This window comes from Coenobita brevimanus, chromosome 66 (genome assembly GCF_032717465.1).
Source record: "Coenobita brevimanus isolate Jiangsu-jjx chromosome 66, ASM3271746v2, whole genome shotgun sequence".
In the NCBI taxonomy this organism is placed as follows: domain Eukaryota; kingdom Metazoa; phylum Arthropoda; class Malacostraca; order Decapoda; family Coenobitidae; genus Coenobita; species Coenobita brevimanus.
This window is the reverse complement of record NC_137019.1, coordinates 16,110,428-16,132,411: the sequence shown is the minus strand read 5'-3', so window position 1 is coordinate 16,132,411 and position 21,984 is coordinate 16,110,428. Positions and strand designations below refer to the sequence as shown.

At 45.2% G+C, this 21,984-nt stretch overlaps 1 protein-coding gene across 1 annotated transcript in view; it reads right to left on the bottom strand.

The window, feature by feature from the left end:
* Window positions 1-322: 322 nt before the first annotated feature.
* The window catches only part of LOC145405271 (insulin-like growth factor 1 receptor), a 136,789-nt gene continuing 115,127 nt past the window's right edge, over window positions 323-21,984 (bottom strand). Inside the window, exon 27 of the mRNA XM_080276686.1 lies at window positions 323-444. Within this exon, the coding sequence (XP_080132812.1) occupies window positions 323-444 (122 nt within the window). The remainder of the gene's footprint in view (window positions 445-21,984) is intronic.

Genomic DNA, 21,984 nt, shown 5'->3' with positions numbered 1-21,984 from the left:
AAAATACTGCCTCAATCAGACCGACATTTACTGTCATATGAAGCATGTCATATGAACCATTTAGGTGTGCAACAGCTACCACCACTACTGTACTTTTTTCCGTGTGCCGCCCACTGACTCTATACCACTGGGCCTGGATGCACAGAAGTTAAGAAAGATTTGCTTTTTCCAGGAAGGATAAAGAAGGGAGAGTGCAAATACTAAATACCTCTCGACAGTAAGTTTTGCTTAACCAGTACTGACAAAGAAAGGAGAGCATAAACTTACTGCCTCAAATGAGCTTTGTTTTTCCAGGAAAGACAAGGAAAACAGTGTAGGAACTTCATGTCTCTTTGCTCCTACTGCCAAAATATGTCTTGGTTACGAGAACTGTATTGATCTTGAGTTGGTTTGTGCATTTGGCCTGTGGTGAGATGGTTGACTGCGGCGGCTGGGTCAGGGAATCTGCAGACATTATTAAAAAGGCAAATAGCAAATCACCAGGTGCCTCTTTCTCTCACTTTCATTCTTTTTCTAGTTACCTGAGATGTAGCTCCTTGCTTCCTCATAAACTGTAGAGAAAATAAAAAAGCGAGGTGTGTGCGAGGCAGTGTACTTTATAGACCTCAGTGTCATAATAAATTTTTTGTACTGTGTAAATAACCAAACCAGGCTACGGACTTCGGTTAGCTTGAGGATAAAAACTATAAAAATATAACTGTGCTGAAACTTTACTGATGTGGCTTTTAGATTCTGCCACATTAAAGAACATTCAGCCCAGACGAAGAAAACCTTACCAGAAGTGTTGTGTATAAATATCTCCGATACAGCAAAGGCCAGTAGTTCCCGTGAGGCTGATGTGAAGCTTCGAAGCACTGAAACGAAACTAGTGTGAAGCTTCGAACCTCAGAAACGAGACTTAAGATCGGAAATGCGAGGGATTTTGCTGCGTGGAGAGCCCAGTGGCAGACCCCTTGTCCTGCTTTTTATTTTTGGACTCACACTAGTAGATCATGCTGAATGATGGGCTCCACTTTTGTCTCGTTGCGATTCAGTAGAGTTTCATGGAAGTGCAAAAGGAACTATTGAGTGTAACCGTACCTCTGTGCTCGTAGCCTGTAACACCGCTGTTCCTCTTTAGTCTGCTCATCTCCTTCTTCTTCTTCTTCTCTCTCTCTCTCTCTCTCTCTCTCTCTCTCTCTCTCTCTCTCTCTCTCTACGGTTGGGCAACTAACCAATCAGTACTGGTATGTGTTTTAAGGTGATTGTAGCCATGTTCAAAAACCAATGTTATCTGGACTAATATACCTTAAAGCATGTCACCTAATACTTCTGATCTAATTAGGAGAATCTTGTAGGTAATGTAGCTAATGTACTGAAAGAAAATAAACCAGTCAGGATTAAGTAATGTTGCTTGCTTCCACACTGACTGCACAAATCAAAGGACTATCTCAGTATATACCAGGAGTTTGAAGCACACGCCAAGAACCACTGACGGACATCGGTGAATTGTGATGGGACTTGTGTTTATCAGATGTACGGTTGATGAAAGACGTATTGGGACCATTACGTTCGGTGGGATTATATCTAAGAGATATGTTTCCAAAGGTGTCAGGTAATTATGAACAGCTTACAATTCAGAGTGATGCTAAATTGTATTACTTTTTAATGAGTGATAGAATATAATATGCAGTTACTGAAGGGGATCGGTATGTCTGGTAATTCATATTTATGCCATACTATGTTATTATCATGAGTGAGAAAAAAATATAGGGTTATGGAAATGGGACATACAGCCAGGAGTAAAAATTCGCCGGTATTTCTCTGCTGACTGTATTAAAGAAAGATGTTACATGAACTTTTATGTGGCGGAAATATGAAGCACACAACAAAACAGTATGTTAAGGAGGGGGTACTCTCTATAGGTGGGGCAGGTATGGGAAAAGTAAAAGGTATAGGATTGTCGGCGACCTTTATTCAAGGCTGTATAATGTAGTATGTTTCAAAGATCATCGTCCTGTGTTTCATATTGTAGAGCACCGTTGTATTTTTTCTGTGACTGTACATTTCAGGCAACACAACCAACACTGAGAGTGACTTCTCCCTGAATGTTGGTGTGTTTACTTGCACTGCTACAACGTTTTATGTCACTGGGTTCTTGGCGTGTGTTTTGGCGTGCTGGTTGTTATGTATTCGGGAATTTAGAATGTTTTTGTTTTCTAAAATGTTCTAAAACCCATCAAATTTTAGCCATGCAAATTACAAAAACAAAGAGCTTGTTATTTTATACAAAATGTGTCTTCTATACTAGCTAACACATGGACTAGTTTGTGACTGGATCCATAACTTGCTAGTAATAAATTTTGTGGCTAGAATGAATGTATCAGTTTAGGTAAATGTGCAGCCAATTGGTTATACTGTGTGCATATTATTTCTCGTTTAATAAAATAGTGTTGTGGAAGCTTTCCTTGTTTCCCTTTTAAAACAAGTGACCGTATAGCCTTTTACTATTTGGCTCTGAACCATCTCCAGCTGTGTGGGTGATGAGGGAGAGTGCTACTTGATTGGTAGTCCTCCCTATATAATTTTTTTCCCCTTGCTCTCTGGACCCTGTCATGCTAGGAAAAGAGATCGGGATGATAGTAATGATGTTTGTGGCATTTTGGTGCTGCATATTGGGGTGCCCCTCAAGCAGTACTCTTTGACTCTAAATCACTATTGTCATCACCGTAGATCGAAGATACACGGACAAATTGGTTCACATGGGAGAAGGATAAGTGAATGGTAATGAGAATTTAAACAAATGTCCAGATTATATAGAGTCCCATGCCAAGAAAATCGGGAAAATGTTTGAAAGTAACTCGCTACACATTATTGTGAACAGTGAAGCATTTATACAGCTATCAGATAATAAACATGGGATATATAGTGGTCGATAATTGAACATGTAGATGTATGATGGGAAAATGGGCGAAATAAGAGTGTTACAGAGCTTGCAAGGCGGTGCGGCTGCTGGCTGTCTAGAGACTTTCACCAGAGTACGATACCCCAGGCGAATGCTAGCGACGGCCACTTGTCAGCGGCAGGTGAGGGTAAGATGTGCTTGCAGTACAGGTGTCCCACCCTGCAGTAGTCGTCATAATGCCAGATGAAAGTGTTAACGGGTCATTCAGCAGCACTTCTTAAGTTCAAGTACTCCTTGGCTTTCTCTTGGAGGATTCATTTATCCACGACTTTGACACGGAGCTGGACTCACAAATAGAGGGTGAGAGCCTGATGGAGACGGAGTAGAGAGAGGAGAGGGAAGGCGAGGGGAGGGAGGGGTTGCATAGGAGGGCATGAGTTGCTTGGGAATCGGTGACGATTTAGCCTGAAAGGTTTTCAAGGAAAATATAGTATGTATCATGGGTTCACCTTTGTGTAAAAATCGTTTTCTTTGATGAACAAGCTGCCTTCATAGGGGTAACGGCAATAGACTAAGAGTGGCCACCTCCCGGGTACTATATAACCGGTTGATATCGTTTCTTACCGAGGCATAGAATCATTTTAAAGCAATTACGAAAAGCACAGCCAATATGCTGGCGATATTGTATTGAGCTTAGCACTTTTTTCATCCATTTTCTGGAGTTGCCAGCAGCAGACGGTCACTGGAATGATGACGCCAGACAGTATTTGTCATCTCTCCACCAGTCAGAAGCGAACAACTTTTTCCACATTTTTCTTCACTTTAGCCTCACAAAAAGCCATCTTTAGGAAGAGTCTGTGACTCCTTGCCTCCCTACCCACTGCATCCTTGCCTCACTACCCACCAGCCTGCCAGCCGGCTAGCATGCCTACCTGCTTGCCTGCCTACCATCCCAATTGCCAATCTGCCTCCTTCCTGCTATCTGCTTAACAACCAACCTTCCGGCCTGTTTAACAGCTAGGCAGGAGACAGGCAGACGGGTAAGGCAGCCAAGCAGGCAAGTTGACAGGCAGGAAAACTGGGCGGCTGGTGGGTAGGCTGTCAAACAATCCGGCAGGCAGGGAGAATGCCAGGTAAACATGTTAACACGCAGACAGGCTGGAAGGTAGACAGGTAGGAAGGTGGAAAGGCAGACTGGCCGGCTGACTGGCAGACTAGGAAGCAATCACACAGTCAAGCAGACTGATAAGTAGACATGCTGGCATGCAGACATGAAGGCAGGCTAGGAAGAAGGCAGACTGAAGGACAGGCAGGAATCCGACAGGCTTGCAGGTAGGCTGACAGGCAGGTAGTAAAGGACGCAGGCAGGCAGAGAAGTAGAAACTTTTCCTGCAGATGGCACGCGTGAAGCCAAACAAAAATGTGAGAAAAATTGCTAGTTTCTGACTGGTGAAGAGATGACAAGGTTTGTCAGATATCATCACTCAGAGTCAGTGTGTGCCTCCCTTCCGGCCATCCTGCCGGCCGGCCTGACTGCCTGCTGCCTGCCTGCCTGCCTACCTCCCTGCCTGTCAACCTGCGTGTCACACTGTCTGATTACCACACTGCTTTCCTGCCATCATGTAAGTCTGCCTACCTGTCACTCTGACTGCTAACGTGCATTGCCTGTCTACCTACGTGTCTGCTTCACCCTGCCTCTCGTCCAGAAAAGAAAATGCAAAAATTTCATCCCTTTGTTCATCCTACCCCGACGGCCAAGGTAGTTGTCGAAGTTCGTTTTTTGGCAATTTTGAAGTCAGTTCGAAAAATATGGCAGTAAAACTTGGCTCATTCTTCACCCACGAAAATCGTTCATTAAAGACAGATTCCAATGGTTAAGGAGTCAGTTTGTCGTTTACCGGGGGGGGGGGGGATCACTCAAGGCCATATAGCGTTCGAGCATTTTCGTTGAGGCTTTTCAAAAAGAGATCGTAAGGCTCCTTCCCTGTGCGCACGAGCTCTCCTGACAAGGTGAACGATAGATTATCAATCTTTTTCGGGCTGTTTTATTTCTTTTCATATTAATACAGATTAATATTGCCATAATAATCCTTAGTCATTCCTTTCATCCTTGTTTTGTAAACATAATTGAAGGTTTATATTTTTATATACAGCTGTTCCGGCAAGAAGCTCTGTTCTTTGTAAATTAATGCAAACATAATTATAAAGTGAATAATGTCAGTTGAAGCATTTTGGTGGGGCTTTCATCGTCTGGAGACCCCATATTTTGTCACAACACATAGTAAATTAAATGGCATTTTAATATGGCGACAACACCAAACTTCCCCAGTCACATTCAACACGGGAATCTGGTAATGGCTTTGCTATTAAAAACTATTTGAAAAAATTATTTGAAACAACAAGAGGCAGTCTTGGTTTCATAAAAGGCTGAAATTTTTCCAAAAATGATAAAGGCCTAAATTAAGACATATGATTTAACAGTATGACAATAAATATTATAACAGCAAAATGAAAATGTTTTTAGAGATATTCAGATGATCAGGGTAGAATCAGGTGAAGGTTCCAGTATCCGTCCCCTTGACGAAATCCCAGTCCCTCTTCCAGCATCCCAACTTCTCTCCTAAGATGCCAACTCAACTCCCTGCATCCATTCCCTTCTCACACCATACTGTACATCACCCATCTACCAGCATCCTAAACCCTGGCTCAGCATCCCGCCCTCTTTCATATCTTCTGCAACCCTCTCCCAGCATCCCTACCGCTCTCTGAGTATCCCTAACTCTCTCCAACAATGTCTACCCTAGTCCCAGCATTCATACTCTTTCTCATCTTATCTCTCGCACAGCATCCTTACATTTCTTACAGCATCCTCATCCCAGTCACAGCACTCCTATGCTTCCCACAACATCCCTACCCCTCTCACAACATCCCAACCCCTCTCACAGCATCCTAGCCCATACCATAGCACCCCAACCCCTCTCACAGCCTGCCTAACAATGTTATAGCATCCCTTCCCCTCTCACAGCATCCCTACTCCTATCACAGCATCTTTTTTCCTCTCTCAGTCTCCTCATCCCTGTCGCAGCATCTCCACCTTTCTCACAGCATCTTTACCCCTCTCACAACACCCCTACAACTCTCACAGCATCTCCACCCCTCTCACACCATCCCAACCCTTCTGACAGTATCCCTATTCCTCTCACAGCAGTCCTGTCCCTCTCGCAGCATTCCTATCCCTCCCACAGCATCCCTACCTTCTCACAGCATCACTACCTTCTCTCAGCATCCCTACCTTCTCACAGCATCCCTACCTTCTCACAGTATCCCTACCTTCTCACAGCAGTCCTACCCTTCTCACAGCATTCCTATACCTCGCAAAGCATTCCTACACCTCTCACAGCATCCCTACCCCTCTCACAGCATTCCTACCCCTTTCACAGCATCGTATTTTATGCTAAACAATTTACAACCAGTATGAAGTGAACAATAACGTGATAAGTAGAACAAAACAAAATTAATCATCGTCTTATTTTCCGCAATGGGAACTGATGTAACATAAATAACAAAGATGTTTTATTATTTGACAAACTCACTTTCCTAATGTCTTATTGTTACCTGATATCATATACTTAACAAAGTACATTTATTCCCAATCATAGCTAAGTGCCATAAGTACTGGTTTATCGCCTAAATAGAACCCATTATGACTCCTTAGCTCCGACTACATTAAAACGCTTTCACGTTATTTCACTCAAAGGGGTTAAGATAAGAAACCTGGCCTGTGCCGCCCACAAAGTTTTAGTTCATAATTTAAACAACAGATGGCTCTGTTCAGGGTTTTGGCGGGACTGGGTAGCCATGAGATCTGGCGGGAAAAGGACGTCACACCATGTCGACCAATCACCGGAAAGCCTACGTAACTCAGGTAAGGGATCTCATGTTATGCTGTTGAGAAGAAATCTCATGTAACAGCTTTTTATGCGGAATCGGAGGTAAGCAAGCATATACGAACTTAATATGAACGTCTCCACTGCACATAATGACCTACAGTCATTTTGTTTTGTCTCATTTTTCATGTTATCAATATTTTTGGATTGAATCTGGAGTTTTTGGAGAGTTACAGTAAAAGTAAAAACAAGTGAACTGCTCAGACCCTTGTTCAGTGTTTCATATTATCATTCAGTTTAGGTTATATAATTTTGAAGTGTCTGGTGTGATTTACAACAGAGGTATATGCAGGCTAACGAGCATGTACAGAATTTAGGCCCCCCAAAATATATACACGTCCCTTGCTGACTACGTAACATCAGAATAATAAAAATTAATGTGTTTCTTTTTATTCGTTTTGTTTCATGTGATAGATCACGTCAAACATTTGATGAGAGAGGATTCTTGCTTAAATTCCTAAGAATGAAAAGATAGTTGAGATTTAGGTCAAAATTCAGTTACAAAAAACCCTTCGATGAGAGACACTCCATCACTCCCTGCTACCCAGTGCAACAAGTGTGCGAGTTGCTAAATAGTTACACAAAAATCGCTCAACTTGTTCGGATATTATGTTTGAAAGTCGTTCAACACAGTCATCAGCGAGAATAGTGCTAGAAATCAAGTTGGGATAGAAATGAGTAACTTGAACAAATCTGGCCAAGTTGAATGTTTAATATGAGGTAGAGCATGGAGAAGATGAGGTTTGTATATGCCTACTCTCTTCACCTTAACTTGTCCAGATTTTCGTATCTTTGTAGCTTAATTCGCGTAGCTCAATGACATAGGTAGACAGGTATAAAGACAGGTATAGCGTTAAGTAGGTAGGTAGGTAGGTAGGTAGATTAAAACAGGACTGCTCTTCATTAATTCAATAGCATTTCTTCGTGACCAGCATCATATTCTAGTTCGTTGTTACAGCTCAGCATTTAGGAGGGAAAGAAGTCAATTTTAGTCCAAGGTGAAAAAAGTATAGTTAGGATGATATTAAAAATAAATATTACTCAGAATAAAAACGAGTCTTTTATCTTGAACTGGAGCTCAGTGAAACACAGAAGCTTCGAATCCCGTCATTCACTCTCTGTCCGTGAGAGGGGAAGGACGTCGGAGCTGTTTGTATATTTTGTCAGTGATAATATAGTCTGTAAACAGCATCTCCATCTTGGCGAGATAAAGGTAACCTAGGATATTGCTCATCCGTCCTTTGATAGCTACCAGTTGTTTCACCTGAGCCAACTAGTCTTCATTAGTGTAAAAAATGGTGTGGAAATATGTTGGCTGAGAGGATTGTGGATGTGTACGTGGAGATAGAGAGAAATGAAGGAGAGGAGCGTTGTGGTGTTGATATGGACATGGAGTTACGTGGAGAGACAGACAAACAAATGAAGTAAAGGAGCACTGTGATGTTGATATGGATATATAGTTATGTGAGAGGCAGACAGATAAATGAGGAAGTAAAGGAGAGTTGAGTTGTTGTGGACGCGGAATTTCATGGAGAGAGAGACTGCCAAATGAGGAAGTAAAAGAGGATTGTGGTGTTTATATGGATGTGGAGCTACGTGGAAAGATAGACAGACAAATGAGGAAGTGATGAAGCGTTGTGGTGTTGATGTAGATGTGGAGTTATATGGAGACACAGACAAATGAGGAAGTGAAGGTGTGTTGTGGGGTTGATGTGGATGTGCTAGAAAGTGTCTATCCATCTATCTATTGCCAGACTCCTCAATCCCATAAGGGGTGGCCACAAACAAATCGCCTTCATGTCGGCCTGTCCCCCGTCATTTCACCGCCCTTCTCCCAGCTCACCCCCCCCCCTCCCTCATATACATCTTCACTCCATCCCTCCATCTCATCCTTGGCCTCCCCCTCCCTCTCCCCCCTCCACCTCACTCACATACACTCTCCTCGTCAGTCTCTCACTCTCCATCCTCTCCACGTGGCCAAACCACCTCAGTGTGTTTCTCCTAACTCATATCACATCCAGATCCACACCACAACGCCCCTTCACTTCCTCATTTGTCAGTCTGTCTCTCCGTGCGACTCCACATGCTCCTCTCAAATTACTTATTTCCACTGCTCTCATTCTTGACGTCTGTCCCTCCAACAGGGTCCAAGCTTCACTTCCATACGTTAGAGTTGGTATCACAATACTGTCATTTAGTAACTTTTTCACTTCCATACTCATTTCCCTGTTTCTTATCATTGCTTTCAAGGAACCAGCAACCTGTCTTCCTTGTTGTACCCTTTCAAGCACTTCACCCTCGAAACTTCTATCCTTACTCATCACACTATATAAGTACTTAAACGCACTCACATTTTCCATTTCCTTCTCATCCAACCTCACTGTTCATTCACCTATCGCCTCCATGTCGCCCAGTCCCCCACCACCAAGTGGTGGTCAGAAAGTCCACTCCCCCAACCCTTATATATTCTTGCATCTATTACACACTTTCTCATCCTTTCATCTACAGACACATAATCAATCGTTGCCTTCCGTTCATTCAGTTCACCACCCACCCATCTCATCACTCACCACGTATACCTATGGATCATTTTGTGCCTGAAGAGGGTGCTGGCTATCATCAACCCCCTCCCGACACAAATGTCCACTAAAGCACTCCCATTCTCATCCATCTTTGCTGGCACACTCCACTCACCAACTACTCCATTCACCTTCACATTCCCTATTTTTCCATTCATATCTCCAATCAAAAATACTCTCTCATTCCTTTCAAACTTTTCCATGCACACTTTCACATTTGTCCAGAACTCTTCTCTCACTCTGCTTGCACGATCTTGCGCTGGCGCATACACACACACAATCGCCCACATTTGTAGTCCAGCTTTCAATCTTACCCACACAATCCTTGAGCCAACTGATCCACACTCTCTTATACTCTCCATCCATGTGTTACTCACAACAATACACACTTCTTCTTTTGCCCTCTCATTCTCACCTACTCCCTTGCATGTACCCCACCCATACTCCCATTCTCTCGCACTCTTACCTCTCCATTTAGTTTCAGTTAATCCACATACATCCACTTTCACAAGCTCAAGCACCTGGACAATCTCTTTTTCTTTCACCTCAACATTTGCACCCCTGACATTCCATGTAGCTGTCCGTATCATGTCCTTTCTTCGGTCCTTAGTCGTCATCCTTTGGTCAGTCCAGGTCCGAGGCTTCTTGTTCGTATTTTTAGTTAGTTGTTTTCCTGGGAGGGGCACTAACCCTCCTCCAAGGTGATGAAAGTGATGGGAGAAATACCCTGAGATGGTCTGGCCACGTGGAGAAAATGGAGAATGACTAGGAGAGGGTATGTAAGTGAGGTGGAACGTGAAAGAAGGAGAGGATGAACTAGGAAGAGGTTGGGGGGGGGGCGATGGGTGGAGAGGTATATGCATGAGGACAGTGTAAGCCTGAGGGAGGACAGATTGACGCTGGAGAACAGGTTGACATGGAAACAGTTTGTGGCTACCCATGTAGAAATTAAGGCGTCTGCCTATACACAGATTAAAAAAAAGTAATATTACATTCATAGTATATTAAGTAGGTCAATGGAGATACATTTTATAGGTTTGCTGTTATGACTCCTTCTGCTGACAACCTTACTATCTAATCAGAGGGAGAATGAGAGAGAGAATTAATCCTTCATTGCACTTCTTCGTGACTTGCATCATATTATAGTTTATTTCATATAGAGCAGTGGCAGACTATAACAATGCCGCAGCTCCGTTCATAAAGCACTTATTTGTGACTAGCATCATATTCCAGCGTTCATCTATTGTTACATCTCAGCACTGGAGATGGAGAGAGGCAATAATGATGATGATGATGATGATGAAGATGATGATGATGATAATGATGATGATGATGATGTTAATTATTGTCGACAGATAGACGGATGAAGTTACAAGAAATCCACAGCAAGCCAGGAAGAAAGACAGTCAGGAAAGTGTCAGGAAAAAGGCAGATGGCCCGGGAGAAAGCCAAGAAGAAAGCCAGGAAGACAGCCAGCCAGGAAGTAAGTCAGGAAGAAAGCTAGGAAAAAGCCAGGAAAAAAGCCAGGGAGAGAGCCGGGAAGTAAGCCAGCCAGCCATCACTTCTGCTCTCCGGCAAGAGCTGAGTCATATTTCTGTTAATAACATCTGTCATTATCATTCGCCTGTTAGATAGATAGATTAGACAGATAGATAGATAGGCAGTGGGGTAGGACCGGAGTTGGGTGGGGTTCGGTGGGATAAGAGAGGGATTGGGTGGGGTGCAGTGGGGTAAGATCAGAGTTGAGAGAGGTACAGTGGAGTAAGATCTGGGTTGCGTGGGGTCCAGGGAGGTAGAATCAGGGTTGGGTGGGGTAGGGTGGGGTAGGATCGGGGTTGGGTGGTGCAGAGCCATAGGACTGGGGATAGGTGGGGTGTAGTGGAGAAGGATCGGGGTTGGGTTGGGATCATTGGGTTAGGATCAGGTTGTTTGGAGTTGGGTGGGGTAGGATTGGGGTTGGGTGGGGTGTAGTGACATAGGATCGAGGCTCTGTGGGGTGCAATAGGGTAGGATCGAGGTTGGTTGGGGTGCAGTGGGGAAGGATCGGGGTTAGGTCGGATACAGTTGAGATGGATCGGGGTTAGGTCGGATACAGTTGAGATGGATCGAGGTTGTATGGGGTGCAGTGAGGTAGGATCTGGATTGGGTGGGGTGGAGAGCCATAGAATTGGGGCTGGCTGGGGTGTAGTGGAGTAGGATCAGGGTTAGGTTGGGTTAAGACCCATTGGATTGTGGTTGGGTGGGGTGCAGTAGGGTAGGATCGGGGTTGGGTGGGGTGCAGTGGGTTAGGATCGGGGTTGGGCAGGGTGCTGTAAGATAGGATAGGGTTTGGTTGGGGTGCAGTGGGATAGAAACGGGGTTGGGTGGGATTCAGTGGGGTAGTATCGGAGTTGGGTGGGATGCAGTGGGGTAGGATCAGTGTTGGGTGGGGTGCAGTGGGGTATGAATGGGGTTGGGTGGAATGCAGTGGGGTATGAATGGGGTTGGGTGGGATGGGGTAGATCGGGGTTTTTTGGATTGCAGTGGGGTAAGATCGGGGTTGTGTTGGTGCAGTGGGGTAGGATCGGGGTTGGGTGGGGTGAAGTGGGGTGGGATCAGGGTTGGGTAGGGCGCTTTGGGGTTGGAACGTGGTTGAGCGGGGTGCAATGAGGTGGTATCGGAGTTGGGTGGGGTGCAGTGGGGTAGGATCGGGGTTGGGTGGGATTCAGTGGGGTAGTATCGGAGTTGGGTGGGGTGCAGTGGGGTAGGATCAGTGTTGGGTGGGGTGCAGTGGGGTAGGATCGGTTTTGGGTGGGGTGCAGTGGGGTAGGATCAGGGATTTTGGGGTTGCAGTGGGGTAGGATTAGGGTTGTGTGAAGTGCAGTGGAGTAGGGGTGGAGTTCTTTGGGGGGCAGTGGGGTGGTGTGAATTGGGAAAAGAGGGGGGTTGGATGGGGTGAAATGGGATAAGATCGGGGTTGGGTGGGGTGCAGTGCGATGAGATCGGGATTGTTTGGGTGCAGTGGGGTTGGTTCGGTTGTTGTGTGGGTGCAGTGCGGTAGGGTCGGGGTTGGGTGGGGTGCAGTGGGTTAGGATCGGGGTTTGGCGGGGAGGGGTTGGGTGGGGTACAGACGGGTAGGATCGGGTTTTGGAGGTTGCAGTGGGGTAGGATTGGGGTTGTGTGAAGTGCAGTGGAGTAGGGGTATAGTTCTGTGGGGGGCAGTGGGGTAGGAACTGAGTTGGGTGGGGTGCAGTGGGGTAGAATCAGGGTTGGGTGGGGTAGGGTGGGGTAGGAGCTGGGTTGGGTGGGGTGCATTGGGAAAAGAGGGGGGGGTTGGGTCGGGTGAAATGGGATAGGATCGGGGTTGGGTGGGTGCAGTGGGGTAGGTTCGGATTTGTGTGGGTGCAGTGGGGTAGGTTCGGGTTTGTGTGGGTGCAATGGGGTAGGTTCGGGGTTGTGTGGGTGCAGTGGGGTAGCATCGGGGTTGGGTGGGGTGCAGTGGGTTAGGATCGGGGTTTGGTGGGTGTTGGGTGGGGTACAAACGGGTAGGATCGGGTTTTTTTGGGTTGCAGTGGGGTAGGATTGGGGTTGTGTGAAGTGCAGTGGAGTAGGGATGGAGTTCCGTGGGGGACAGTGGGGTAGGAGCTGGGTTGGGTGGGGTGCAGTGGGGTAGAATCAGGGTTGAGTGGGGTAGGGTGGGGTAGGAACTGGGTTGGGTGGGGTGCATTGGGAAAAGAGGGGGGTTGGGTCGGGTGAAATGGGATAGGATCGGGGTTGTGTGGGTGCAGTAGGGTAGGTTCGGGGTTGTGTGGGTGCAGTGGGGTAGGATCGGGGTTGGGTGGGTGCAGTGGGGTAGCATCGGGGTTGGGTGGGATGCAGTGGGTTAGGATCGGGGTTTGGTGGGGCGGGGTTGGGCGGGGGACCAGAGTGGTAGGATCGGGGTTGGGCGGGGGACCAGAGTGGTAGGATCGGGGTTGTATAGGGTGCAGTGGGGTAGGATTGGGGTTGTGTGGGGTGCAGTGGGGTTGGATCGGGGTTGGGTGGGGTGCAGTGGGGTAGGATCGGGCTTGGGTGGGGTGCAGTGGGGTAGGATCGGGGTTATGTGGGGTGCAGTGGGGTAGGATCGGGGTTGTGTCGGGTGCAATAGGGTAAGATCGGGGTTGTGTGGGGTGCAGTGGGGTAGGATCAGGATTGGGTGTGGTGCAATAGGGTAGGATCTGGGTTGTTTGGGGTGCAGCGAGGTAGGATCAGGGTTGTGTGGGGTGCAGTGGGGTAGGATCAGGGTTGTGTGGGGTGCAGGGGGTTAGGATCGGGGTTGGGTGGGGTGCAGTGGGGTACGATCGGGGTTGGGTGGGTTGCAGTGGGGTAGGATCGGGATTATGTGGGGTGCAGTGGGGTAGGATCGGGGTTAGGTGGGGTGCAGTAGGGTAGGACCAGATGCTGAGTGGGGTGGAGTGGGATACCAGCGATACTGAATAGGGTGCAAAGGAGTAGGATCTGGGTTGGTTGGGGTGTAGGGAGTTTGAGTGTGGTGGGGTGTGATATTAGTTTGACCAAAGTAAATAAGTCGTTCTCAGTCTGTGGGCTAATGAAGGCTGTCTTTGTCCCATCATCCTAAGACAATTTTCTTAAGCTGCTTGAAATCATCTGAATCTAGCAGAGTACGAGGTAAAAATGACGTCAGTAGACTGAGTGCTCTGTGTTCTAGGAGCTACAGATCGAGTCCCAGATGTGGCCAGACGTTTTTATATCATGTAGACGTTTTACATTTTATTCTTGATACTTTTAGACGATTTTATTCAGCTTTAGGTAGCCTTGTCGTATGGAATGCCTCAGTATAATTTATATCCAACCCATCCATATCGAAAAATAGATATGCGTCCTCGTGCTGAATGGCATAGAATTCCCGCATTCCACGCACTAGATGGGGTCACCTCTGCATTGCCGCTAAGGGGAGGGTTCAAGCAGACGACACTGTTCTTTTTACTCTAACTTGGCCTAAAACTGCAATCTCTCCATCTTGAATGCTGAGTCGTAGCTGTTGATTAAATGGGCGGAATATTTCGTCCTTTTGTAGGTTATTTCCCGCAGCTCAGAGGCAGAGTGAGACAATACTACGGCTCTGCGTCTTTTCCATAGCATTTCATCGTTGAGTAGCATCGTATTCCAGTGTTAATGTATTGCTACAGGTCAGAAATCAAGATGGAGGCATTACAAATACTTTTTTTTCGCCAAGCTAATGTGAATAAAGTATTGTATTATCAATTTCAGGTTCCTGTGACTCACTCCTAATTGAATAACCTAGTTCCCCCCGTCAGCTGGACATAGAGTACTTCCGAGCATTCAAGGGTTAACCTAGACATTTATTAACCCATTGATGCTCGGTAATATTCTAGTAGCATTCCAGTGAAACCAGACGATTTTATTAAGCTGAGAGTGAGAGTGAGCCTGAGAAAGTTAATACACTGTCAGCATTAACCCCTTTCATGACCAGCATATTCTTTACAGCTGATTCCAGACGATTTGGTCAAGCCGAGTGGGTCGTAGGAGCTTGAGAGACACGGTAAATAAAAATAACACACTGGGAGTAAAGAAAGTATTGTAAATTATTCAAAATAAAAAAAAAAATAGTAAGTTCTAGTTTTTATTTGCCTCCTACATATGAGTCGATACACGATACTGCTCCCTTCATCGTGACTAGCATTAAATTACAGTTTTATTATATTCCAAGTGGTTCTGAATGGTAATAAATCTTCCTTAGAAACTTACTTTGCACGTTAGAGCTTAGTATCATTTTGTTTAATATTAACACAGATAACCCAAATACAGTAGCAGTTTTGGGCCCAATCCAACCGGGGCCGTGGTGGCCGAGTGAGAAGAGCATTGGCTTGCAAATGCTCAGGACTTGGGTTCGACTCCCGGGAAATAGAGGTTATTTAAGACATATGGCAGTGTCCTTAGTGGCCTGTCATTGGACCCGGGTTCGACTCCCGGCTGATATAGAGGTGAACTGGGGCAGTTTGGCAGCCACTTAGTGGTTTGTCAGGGGTGTGGTGGCATGGGGTGGGCAGTCACGTAGTGGTTGCCTTTAAGGGGGGAATGTTAAAGTAGGCACATACATACATATATTCTCTCACACTCTCACTTATACTATCCCTCTCACACTACCACACACACTCTCACTTACCCTACCACACACACACTCTCACTTACACTACCACTCACACACACACACCTGACACAAACACACACACACACCTACCTACCACATACACCTCACTCACAGATGACACACATGCACACACACACGCCCTAAGACAGACACACAGGGGGGGCATATACAAAAGCGTAGGGGGTGGAAAAGAGGGGGTTTTATTACCAGGTCCCAAAAAGGGTATACCCTTTTTTGGGACCTGGTAATAAAACCCCTCTCCTGTCCACCCCCTACGCTTTTGTATAAGCCCACCTGTATGTCTGTCTTCTCTGAGTGAGGTAGGTGTGTATGTATGTGAGGAGTGTGTGTGTATGTACGTGAGGAGTTGTGTGTGCCCCCCAAGGCAGCCACCACACCCCTGACAGACCATTAAGTGACTGCTAAACTGCCCCAATTCACCTCTATATCAACCGGGAGTCGAACCCGGGTCCAATGACAGGCCACTGCCATATGTTTTAAACAACCTCTAATTTCCGGGAATCGAACCCAGCTCCTGAGCATTGGCAAGCCAACGCTCTTCTCACTCGGCCATCACGACCACAATCTGATTGCGGCCAGAACTGCTACTGTATTTTGGTTGTTTAGTATCGGTAATAAACAAGGAGAAACTGAAGTGTATTGTGCATGTTAAGTCACCAGAATGGCTTGGTTATAGTGCTAATGGAATTGGTATTCGGTTGTCCTTTGATAAAAGGACATAAGTAACAGGAATAGCCATTAATTAGATTGATAATGGCTTGGACAAGAGCAGTGGCTGTGATAACAGGGGCGGGCCTCTCCATACGTCTTGACAGAAAATATACCAACCTGGGGGGAAACTGGCAAATCTGTTCCCTAGGTAGCAATGGAACTTTTAATAGTATTTTTCGCCACTAGAGACCTGAGTTATGTGGAATTTCTGTATATACTGGTTACATAAAACTTACTAAGCTGAGGCAAGCTAGTAAATCTGTTTATGGGTAGCAATAGGACTTTTAATAGCATTTTTACGCCACTGTGGACTCAAGTTATAAGGACATTCTGTATACACTGGTAACTGAACAGATTTTGAATAAGATCATGGATAAAAACGTATGAACCTGATAGAGGAAGGATAACCAGGCTATTGGTATAAAGCAAGGTATAATAGTGCTTTTATATAAAGCATATTCCTGTGTAATTACAGTACAGATACAAGATGACCTGGAGGACTAGTGTACAGGAGCATCACCAGGTATCTCGCCTAAGCTGTATGAAATGGTCTGGCAGTAGCGAGAAACACTGCAGGTACTACGTGAAACTGGCATTGTGCAGGATTATGAAGTCCTGCGAAGATGAGGCTATTATGGCTAATCACTTATGTCAGTAAACAGCACCTGGGACTCATGCTGTCATAACTTTATAGGTTACTACAGTCATGTAGATTACTGTACTTACTAATAAAGTGTAAGTAATGGAAGCCCTAGTTTTACTTGCCATATACGTGGATTCTGAATATTCTAAGTTGAAATAAGGGGTTTTAATTCTTAGCATTTACAGTATACGACGCCACTGGATCTCGGAAAAACAAAGTTGAAATGTGGGGTTTATATCCGTCGACTTATTACCTAGCTCCATATCCAAAAATTACTAAGTTGAATTGTGGGTATTGTTTCCCTAGATATTATATTATTTCACAAATCTATCAAATCATAAGCTGAATTGTGAGTTTTTGTGCCACTAGAGTTCCTATGGAGCTTTAGTTTTATTTTTTAGTTCCATCTAAGTATTGTGTATTCTCTAGTAATTCACGATTTTTTGTAACCATACCATAAAAGGTCGAATAAACTTAACATACAACTTCTTTTATTGTTTTATATTTTCTTACACGTGCCCACATTTGCAATGCATATTTACAATGTACATTAATAGCTCTGACGGCAGCATGTTAAGTTACTCTGCAGTGGCGTATATAAGTCCATGGAAAGTGGGGGGGCACAGGGGTAAATCCATGATTTTTTAAAGAGGGGGGGGGGCAGCGAAGCGATCCTCTACAGCTGGGGGGTCTGGGGGGCACTTTAACCATTCGTTAGTCAGGTGGGGTGTTTTGGCACCCCAATTATTTTTTAAAAGCTCATATATCCGAGCCGGTAATTCGAATATTTCTTTCCGTTCCAGTACTCTCCTGATTCAGTGAAGAGGGAGCATGTGGATTAGTTTGGTCCTGCCTTTGCTGTAGTGAGAGAGAGGGGCACTTCCCCCTCACCCTCCTGGGGTGTCCAGTCACCCCATCAAACTAACCATTTAGATCATATTGTGATATAGATTTTTTTTAAATCTTATATTTGCATATTTTTTATCATTATACTGATTTTAAAAATCACAATGTTTTCTCCTGTGCGCGTTTACCTGACAAATGAGATACGAGTCCATTTGTTATTTTTATACTGATATTATAATTTAGTGTATTTTATTATAAATTAATAAACAACCTACAAGGAATTCAATTTTCTCATTCGTGATTGTAGAGTTATGCTGAAGCGGCAGTATGAATATATTTTACATGTTAGTAACACTACATGTATTTTTGTACAGGGGTGTTGTAACACCACACCGGACTAACCACGTTTGAATACCGCACAGGACTAACGAGGTGTTAAACCCCCAGGAAATTTTTTGAAAATCAAGCACTTTTAGGGGCATTTTGAGGCCTCATGAGAGCTATATTGCACTAATTTGATATTCAATGGCAAAACAATATATAGAAGCTTATGTATTCATGGTGGCCTATGCCGAGCAAATGTTTTGTATACGTATTCAGATCTGCAGATATGTAGGCCTACTGGGACAAAAGGGGGGGCCATTGCCGAGTGGCTCTCCCTCCCCCCTATATACGGCACTGTTACTCTGGCAGGAGGCAGTGTTATCTAAAAGTCTATTCTAAGTACAGTATATCACAAACACGTCCCAAGTATGTCACAAATTATTTCAAGCATTATCAAAGTATTTCAGTGAATTTAGTACGATAAGCTATCTCCAGCTCCAGCTCACTCACTCCTCCTACTCCTGTCTACCCTGCTGTGCAATAAGCTATCTCCTTCTCCAGCCCTTTTTTTTTTTTTATGCAAGAAAGAAGGAACCAAAGGCCAGGTGTCTCCAAGATTGTTCCCTCAAAGAAAAAACAAAAACAAGATAACGGAGACCCATATTCAAGATCAGTTTGCTTCAAAATGCATGGGTACACTGAGTTTGAAAGACTGGATATCATGGACAGAAGGAAATAAAGACAAAAGAAGACAGCTCCAGAGCCGACCTGTTCCATACATGAAATGGGAGTAACGGTTACCTTTTGCATTAGGGAGTGGGACAAAAAAGGAAAGAAAGTTTGTTGCTAGACGGGTGCTACGTGCCCACCGTAGTGGTGGAGGGATGCAAGCAAACAGTTCAGAGCAGCAATGACCATTGAAGTAGCGGCAGAAGAGAGATAAATATGCAACAGTGCAATGAAGAGACAGAGGTTGACGAGAGCCAGTAAGAGGAGGAGACTTGATGAGACAAGCCTTTGACTTCACTGCTTTCAGAAGAGCTGTATGTGAGGAGCCTCCCCACACAGAGTTGTACTCTACACAGGGGCGAATAAAACACGTGTATGTCAACAGCTGTACAGTACAGGGGTAAAGAAGGCACAGAGTTGGCTTAGCACACCTAATCTCTTGGAAGCAGATTTTACTCTATATCTATCTATAGCCCGATGCCCTACTCCCGCAAAGGGTGGTTGCAGACAAAATGCCTCCAAGTCGCTCTGTCACCCACCATTTGACTCCCCTCCACCCCAACTCACTCCCCCCTCCCTCATATACCTCTCAACTCCATCCCTCCACCTCATCCTTGGTCTCCCCCTCCCTCCACCTCACCTACATACACCCTCTTAGTCAGTCAGTCATTCTCTCCACATGTCCAAACCACCTCAGTGTATTTCTCATAATTTTCTCAGTCACATCCACATCCACACCACAACGTTCTTTCACGTCTTCAGTCGTCAACCTGTCCCTCCATGTCACTTCACATGCTCCTCTCAGGTAACTCTTATCCACTGCTCTCACTCTTGACTTCTTCCCCTTTAGCAAGGTCCACGCCTCGCTTCCATACGTCAGGGTAGGGATCGCAATACTATCATACAGCGACTTCTTAATTTCCATACTCACCTCCGTATTTCTCATCAACGCTTTCAGCGAACCAACAACCTTCCTTACCTGTGTACCCTTTCAAGTACTTCATCCCCCAAACTTCTTACTCATCAAACTACCCAAGTACTTAAATGTACTCACATTCTTCATATCCTCACCATCCAACCTCACTGTGCATTCTGTGACTTTATTCCTCTCAAACACCTTAACTTTACTCTTGTTTACATTAACTTTCAGATTCCTCTCCCCACTGTCCCAAATTCTTTCACCAAACCTTGCAAATCCCGTTCATCTTCACTCAACAATGCTGTATCATCGACAAACAGCAACATCGAAATCTTCCACACCTCACTCTTATTCATTAGAGCCATCCCCAACATCCACTGCCCTACCTTGCACCACCTTTACAACCCCATCCATGAATATATTAAACAGCCAGGGAGACAATACACATCCCTGTTTCAGGCCCACATTTAGATCAAAGAACTCAACTCACCATCCACTGGCAGATTTTACAAAATAGGTAATATGATCTTTCCAAGATAAATCCCCGGAGAATGAAACTCCATTTATGTTTAAAGGTGACGCAGGATTGAGCTGGATATTATTAAACATTATTGGGTACTCCTTTGGAAGATTATGTCGGACTGAAAAATGCAAGAACTGAGTTTCTGATGCATTAAAAACAACATAATTACTTTTACCCCAATCAGAGATATGAGCCAAGTCAGGTATTAGGTGTGCCATAGCCTCATCCTTTGTTTGTTGAAGAAACTGTTGAGATGGATGCTGAGGGAAGCGAATAGAAAGGTGAAGGGTGGAGTCATGAGTGTCTGAATGGATAGGGTTAGATGTACAGCTTAGAGAAGGTCATTGATGAACAAAAGAAAGAGAGTTGGTGATAGGACAGAGGCCTGAGGAACACCATTATTGATAGCTACGGGAGAAGAATGATGGCAGTCCACAACAGCAGCTCCAGAACGAACAGAAAGGAAGCTAGAGATGAAGGCACAGATACAAAGACAGGAACAGTAAGAGGAGAGTTTGAAAATGAAAGTTTTATGCCAGACTCAGTCGAAAGCCCTTGAGGCGTCAAATGCAATGGCAAAGCTTGCTCTCTATCTACCTGTTGTGCAATAAACTATCTACCCTGCTGTGCTATAAGCTATCTCCATCTCCAGCCCACTTGCTCGCCTACTTCTCTCCACTTTGCTCACTCTAGAACAATACAGACACATCACACCCTAAAGGAGGAAAGAAAGAAAAATACAACCTGTAACCTGTCCTGTCTGGTGCTCCCATTTCATATTTGGTCTCTCAGTCGATTCCGATTCTGTCTGTTCTCTCTCCCTACCATCAGTCTCTCTATCTCTGGCTCCAATTTTCTCTCTCCTCTCTCCCTAGCATCAGTCTCTCTATCGCTGGCTCCTCTCTCCCTAGCATCAGTCTCTCTATCGCCTGGGGAAACACAGGAACATGAAAGGTGCCTAAGGTGTGGATTGCCTACCAGAGTCACGGTATACAAGTGCCGCCATAACTGCTTCTATCATCCCTACTACATCACCTACAAATACACACTACAGGGTCTATGTGATTTTGCAGGCTTCTTAACAACTCTTCCTTAGCGATTTAGTTTACAGATTTCACTTCAGTCTTGTTACTGATGCAAACTATCGGTATTAAAACTATAAACAGCAAGCGAGGGAAAGCTTGGGTGTCAAGGAAAATAAATGCCTAAAGGAAGAGTGCTACCAAGCCTCCTATGCCACTTTTGACCCAGACGCTGATGGCTTCTCTGGGTTGCCATTCTTGCTCTCCAGGGTTGCCATCTTGTTCTCTTGAGTTGTCTTCTACTGTTGCTATCTCTCCATCCAAGGTTGCCATTTGTCATCCTGCGGTGCCGTCTCGCTGTCCTAGGGTGCCGTCTCGTCATCCTAGGGAGTCGTCTCGTCATCCTAGGGAGTCGTCTCGTCATCCTAGGGAGTGGTCTCGTCATCCTAGGGAGTGGTCTCGTCATCCTAGAGAGTCGTCTCGTCATCCTAGGGAGTCGTCTCGTCATCCTAGGGAGTCGTCTCGTCATCCTAGGGAGTCGTCTCGTCATCCTAGGGAGTCGTCTCGTCATCCTAGGGAGTCGTCTCGTCATCCTAGGGAGTCGTCTCGTCATCCTAGGGTGCCGTCTCGTTGTCTGCATCATTTTGTTGTCATTTAATGAATCCTGCTGTCTAGGGTTGTCTTG